The 6,014-nt window shown below is 64.6% G+C and overlaps 2 protein-coding genes across 2 annotated transcripts; both read left to right on the top strand.

Moving 5' to 3' along the window:
- Positions 1-866: 866 nt before the first annotated feature.
- Positions 867-2,353, top strand: ANKRD34C (ankyrin repeat domain 34C; the record flags this gene model as incomplete). Its single annotated transcript, XM_079540763.1, is given in 2 exon segments — positions 867-2,105; positions 2,108-2,353. Coding segments are annotated over 2 exon segments (1,485 nt in total).
- A 690-nt stretch (positions 2,354-3,043) lies between these two features.
- LOC306950725 (transmembrane emp24 domain-containing protein 3-like) lies at positions 3,044-5,010 on the top strand (the record flags this gene model as incomplete). The annotated part of the gene is given in 5 exon segments (XM_079541085.1): positions 3,044-3,124; positions 3,530-3,705; positions 3,707-3,836; positions 4,227-4,475; positions 4,774-5,010. Coding segments are annotated over 5 exon segments (873 nt in total).
- Positions 5,011-6,014: the final 1,004 nt, after the last annotated feature.

The following is a 6,014-nucleotide window of genomic DNA, read 5'->3' as shown; positions in this document are numbered from 1 at the left end:
ACAAGCTATGAGCTGAGAGCAAGACCTCACCTGTAGGGCAGGAGTAGGCTGCTAACAGCTATGGGTCACACAAGAGAGATCACCAGGAGAATGCAGAACAGCAAACTCCATCCACAAGAGAAGTCCAGCAAACAAAGATAATCCCACAGAGCTGAGCACAGGCTCAGGGCCTGCCTTTAAATAGGGCTCCCAGCCCATAGCAGGGGGTGTGGGGTTCCAGGTGGAGCTGTTCAGTAATCGGCATTGACTGGTGCTCACAGGGCTGGCAACCAGCACACCTGGATGGGGTGACAGCAGGGGCTGAGTCTGTGGGGCTGCCTGGCAAACATTGCATCTGAAATGAATTCGCTGAGAGAGGAGCAGTGCCATAACATGAATTATGAGCCGAGGGAAGGCAGTGCCAGTGCACCTCCCAGCTGGCTCCAAGCAGTGCTGTCACTCCAGGAGACCCCAGAGGAAACAAAGCTTTCCTCCTGCTGCAGTTCCCTCTGCACCCCAGCACCCCCAGCAGGCAGCACACAGCACTGTGGCAGAACCACAGCATGATTTGGATCACAGGACGTCTTACAGCCCCTCCAGTTCTAACCCCTCCATGGGCAGTGATACCTCCCACAGCCCGGCGCCCCATCCAACCTGACCGTGAGCACTTCAAAGATGGGGAACCCGCAGCCACCCTGGGCAGCCTACACCAGGGCCTCAGTGCCCTCGCGGTACAGAATCCCTTTCTCAAGTCTAACCTAAATTCAACCTCTTCCAATGTGGGAAAGTGCTGCAGGGCTGCCCACGTGCAGAGGGCTCAGCGGAGGCTGCAGGGGGGCTCACCTCTCCATCCCATTCCTCCCCAGCTGCCGTGAGCCCTGCATGCCATGGATGAGGCGACGGAGCTGCAGACCGGGGGGAACTCCCTCCTGAAGGCAGTGTGGCTGGGCCGGCTGCGGCTGACCCGGCTGCTGCTGGAGGGGGGGGCCTACATCAATGAGAGCAACGAGAAGGGGGAGACGGCGCTGATGGTGGCCTGCATCACCACGCACGTGGACCAGCAGAGCATCAGCAAGGCCAAGATGGTGAAGTACCTGCTGGACAACAGGGCTGACCCCAACATCCAGGACAAGTCTGGGAAGACGGCCCTGATGCACGCCTGCATCCGCGGCGCGGGTGGCGAGGTGGTGACCCTGCTGCTGGACAACGGGGCCGACCCCAGCCTGGAGGACCACTCCGGTGCCTCTGCACTGGTGCACGCCATCAACGCCGATGACAAGGATGTTTTGCAGCACCTCCTGAATGCCTGCAGAGCCAAGGGGAAGGAGGTGATCATCATCACCATGGACAAGTCGGCCACCGGCGCCAAGGCCACCAAGCAGTACCTGAACGTGCCCCCATTGCTGGACTTCAAGGAGAGGGCCTCCCCTGAGACGAGCACCGCAGCGCTGAAGGCGGCCGCCCCATGCCCACAGCCCGCCGAGCAGGAGCTGCCCCCCGGGGACGGTCCTCCCACCAAGGCCACCCCTGAGCCGCCCTCCCCGGGCTGGAGGGGCGGCACCACCACCAAGAGAGCGCGGCTCCCGCAGCTGAAGCGGCTGCAGTCGGAGCCGTGGGGGCTGGTCGCGCCCTCAGTGCTGGCTGCGCACCACGAGGAGCAGCGGGTGCGCACGGATGACGAGCTGGTCAGCAGCATCGGGGAGCTCGCGCTGTGCAGGAAGGCTCCCCTCAGCCGCAGCAAGGATGCGCCCCTGTTCCCGCTGGTGGACGAGCAGGCGCTGCGCACGCCTCCAGCCCCCGGGTCCGGCTGCAGGAAGGGGTTCGAGAAGGGCCCCCAGCGCCTGCCTCGCAGGAGCACGGTGCCGGAGCCGCCGGAGAGCAGCGAGGCGATGGAGGCCCTGCACTGGCGGCGGATGAGCGCCGAGCACCACGAGGGCGACGCCGGCATGGCCGAGGCGGGGAAGGTGGCTGCGGAGAGGAGGAAGCTGAGCGGCTCTCACCTGGCTCTGCTGGGTGGTTCGCGGGAGGCTCTGGATGGCGCCCCCAGCACCTCCCCCGCCGCGGCCCGCCGCCCGCCCAACCTGCTGGAACGGCGCGGCTCCGGCACGCTGCTGCTGGACCACATCGCGCACACACCCGGCCCGGCTACCTGCCCCCCCTCAACGTCAACCCCAGCCCCCCCATCCCCGACATCGGAGCCAGCGGCAAGGCCCCCTCCCCGCTGGCTGCCGGCTTCAGGGCCCTGGTGCCCGTCGCGCCCAGCTCCCCCAAGCGGGGTGACCTGAGAACCAAAAAGAAGCTCCTGCGGAGGCACTCCATGCAGCTGGAGCAGATGAGGCAGCTGTCTGATTTTGAGGAAATCGTGGCGCAGTAGCCGCTTTCCCGGGAAGTTCCCCAAACTGCCCTCTGTAGGAACACACACGGCAGTTCGGAGCGGGGCGGTGCTGCCCTGGGAAGCGCTGGCAGCCCTGGGCTCAAGGCCCCACGCACAGAGCACTTTCCCCAGAGCTGGGGGGACAACAGGTGGCAGGCAGCACAGAACTGAATGCCTGGAGCCCTGCCATGCTGGCTGCTTTTGGACTTTCCCCCCCCCCCCCCCCCCCCCCGTGAGCACTTATCTGAGAAATCCAATCCCAGCACGTTTAGGTAGAGGCAGGCATCACACAAAGGCTCCCGGCTGCAGTGTGTTTGTTCCTGGTTATTTACGATCCATTCTTCATCCCTCCCACTCATCCCAATGCAGAAAGCGGTCTGGGAGCCCCACGCCAGGGAGTCGGGGGCTGACGTGTGTGTGAAGTGCCTACCGGGAAGGAGCTCAACGCTGCGAGAGGATGGAGAGCAGAAATAACCCTCCTTAGCGATTGAATGTATTTATACCCTCACTGTGCTGCAGAGGCGAGACAACGCTCAGAGGTCCTGCGATTCCGTTTCCAAGCACTTGGCAACACAGAGCCAGATCCGCTGCTGGTGCAGCTGGGGAGCCGTGCGCAGAGCTCCGCGTTTGGCACGCTGCGCCCGTGGGGAGCGCGGCTGCCCGGCCCCGCTGCGCTGCGGGTACCCGAGGATGGATGCGCCGCGGTTCCGTCGGCACGGGAGCGCCCTCTGGAAATGCGTTTTCGATTTAAATGTGTTGTTTAGAGTAAAGGTGGGCTTATATTTTTACAGCCTTAAAGTTTATACTTGCTGTCGCTCAGATGTCTTACAGACGGAATTTCAGGCACGCTTTATCTCTAACCACGAAGTTCGTCTTCTATTTTTGGCTGAGGAATCCCAAATCCCAGAGTTTTCATTCGCGCATATCCCCATATCTTTATTGACGCTTCCGCCGGCGCGCTCTGACGGCGGCGGTGCAAACACAGCTCAGCTCCTCTTTGCGCGGGGGCTGAGAGCGCGCATCTCACTGCGGGAGCGCGCATCTCACTGCGGGAGCGCGCATCTCACTGCGGGAACGCGGGGCAGCGCCGCGCCGCAGCCATTGCCGCTCGCGTGTGCGGTGCGGGGGTGACGCCGTGTGACGGACGGCGGTTTTACATCCCCGCTCTGCCCGCAGCCGCCCGGCCCCGGCCCCCCGACGTCCCCCGGCCACGCACGGAGCCGCCCCAGCCCGGAAGCGCCGCGGTGCCGCCACGTCAGGGAGGGACGGCCCCGGGCGGGGCGAGCGCGGGGCCGAGCGGCGCGGTGCGGTGCGGTGCGGGGCGGGCGGGATGCGGGGCTGGGCGCGGGGCTGGGCGCTGGCCCTGCTGCTGGGCGCTCTGCGCGCGAGCGGCACCGAGCTCACTTTCGAGCTGCCCGACAGCGACAAGCAGTGCTTCCACCAAGAGCTGGACCGAGGCCTCAAGTTCACGCTGGACTACCAGGTACGGCCCTGCTCCTACCCGTGCCTCCACCCGTGTCCCCCGGCCCCCGCAAAGCCCCAGGCAGGGCGACCCCCGCACCTCTCCCCCACAGCCCCGCTCCCCCCGTGCTGCCCCGGGAGCTGTGCCCAGACTCGTGCCCAGCAGAGCCCACATCAGAGCTGCTTGGGATGTGCCCACGGTGGTCCCCAGCCCGGTGGTGGGGGCCGTCCCCCCGTTCATTCTGCCCGTGGGCCCTCAGCCTGGCCCCTGCCCGTGATGGGCTGCGGTGGCACGGTGCCCGCGCTGCTCAGGGCACGGCTGTGCATGTGGCACATTTTGGGGCAGCATTCCTCTGCCCATGGTGCCGGGTTCTCAGGGTTCAGCAGGTGCTGCCCACATCTCCCTGTGCAGGTGATCACCGGGGGCCACTACGATGTCGACTGCTACGTCGAGGACCCCAACGGCCGCATCATCTACAGGGAGACCAAAAAGCAGTACGACAGCTTCCCGCACCACGCTGAGCTCATGGGGATCTACACCTTCTGCTTCAGCAATGAGTTCTCCACGTTCTCCCACAAAACCGTCTACTTCAACCTGCAGGTGGGCGACGAGCCGCCCATCCTGCCCGACATGAGCAGCCGCGTCACGGCGTTGACACAGGTGTGTTGCAGCATGTGGCCAAACGCACAACCCCGTGCGACCGCGCTCGCTCCCTTCCCCTCTGCTGAGTGCAGAAGCGCCCGCTGCCAGGCGGCGCCGTGCCGGCCTGCTGGTGGCAGAGCGGAGCCGCGGTGCCAGGCTGGGGCGCAGAGCCCTCGCTGAGCCGCGTGGTGTCCCGTTGCCCACCGGGCTCCGGCGCTGCCCCTTGGAGCAGAGCCGCGTCGGCGGAGCCGGCAGCGCACCCCTCCCCCTGCCCAAGCCGTGGCTGGTGGGTGGCGCTGCATCCCTGTGCCCCCAGATGGAGTCTGCCTGCGTCACCATCCACGAGGCGCTGAACGCGGTGATCGACTCCCAGACTCACTACCGCCTGCGGGAAGCGCAGGACCGCAGCCGGGCTGAGGACCTCAACGGGCGCGTCTCGTATTGGTCGGCTGGGGAAACCGTCATCCTCTTCGTGGTCAGCGTTGGGCAAGTGATGCTGCTCAAAAGTTTCTTCACTGAGAAGAGGCCGGGCAGCAGTGCAGCTGGCACCTAATGCCACAGCTGTGCCATCCCAAACTGCAGGAGGGAGCGGGGGTTTTCATGGTGCTGTAGCGGGGACGTGGCTGGGGATGGCATGGGGAGTGCTGCTGTTGCTCGCCCGGGTGCAAAACAGCTGCCAAGCACCAGCATCCCCGCACATATTGGCAGCAACTCCCAAGATGTCACCTGCCCTCACCAGTGCCAGGCCACCTCTGGGCCGTGCGCCACCAGCCCAGGTCAGCTCCCCACCTGCAGACTGCAGGCTTTGCATCTGGCTGCATGAGCACGGCTCCCTGCTGTGCCTGCAGTGGGCAGGTTGTGCCCCGAGCGCACACAGCATCTTCCATGTTGAAATTTCAGCAGGGGCTCTTGGCTTCTTTATTTTGTCTGCTTCTCCCTGTGCAGTGTTTCCTAGGCCACAGGGGTAAGCAGCGTGCTCCACAGAAGATATTTTTGTACTTAGCTGAGTCTATGCCTGAGCCCCATCCCCTTCCCTTAGTCCTAGCCCTCAGGGGCAGCTGGCTGCAGCACCCAGTCAGCTCCAGCAGCACCACTTTGTCCTCCCACTTTGCCACTTCACAATAAACACACACAATTCTGTTCCTGCTGCTGTTATTGGGCACTGCTCCCAGCATGGCATGGCAAGCTCCTGCCCCATCGTGCCCCAGAGGCCCCCAGTGCTGTCAGTGACTGTGCATGGCTGCTGCCCTCCTGGGGACCTGGCATGACACTGCTCCTCGTGCATGGCTGCATCTGCAGGTGCAGTGCCATGCCATGCAGCCATGGTGTGGGATCAGGGCATCAGCACCATCCTTCAGCCCTGCCATCACCAGCCTGCGGGGACTGCAGCTCTGTGCTCAGCTCCCTCCCAGCTCCCTGCAGCAACTGTGGGGCTCTTGCGGTGCCTCCAGAGCCCAGCCCACCCTGGGGCCGTGTCCAGCCCTGCTGCAGAACGGAGTGCAGGGATGTGTGCCCAGAGCTCACAGTGCGCATCCCACCCATGCACCTGCTGGAGTA

The sequence above is a fragment of the Tetrao urogallus genome (assembly GCF_951394365.1).
Source record: "Tetrao urogallus genome assembly, chromosome: 11".
NCBI lineage: Eukaryota > Metazoa > Chordata > Aves > Galliformes > Phasianidae > Tetrao > Tetrao urogallus.
The sequence above is the reverse complement of the archived record's forward strand: the minus strand, read 5'-3'. Positions and strand labels throughout refer to the sequence as shown.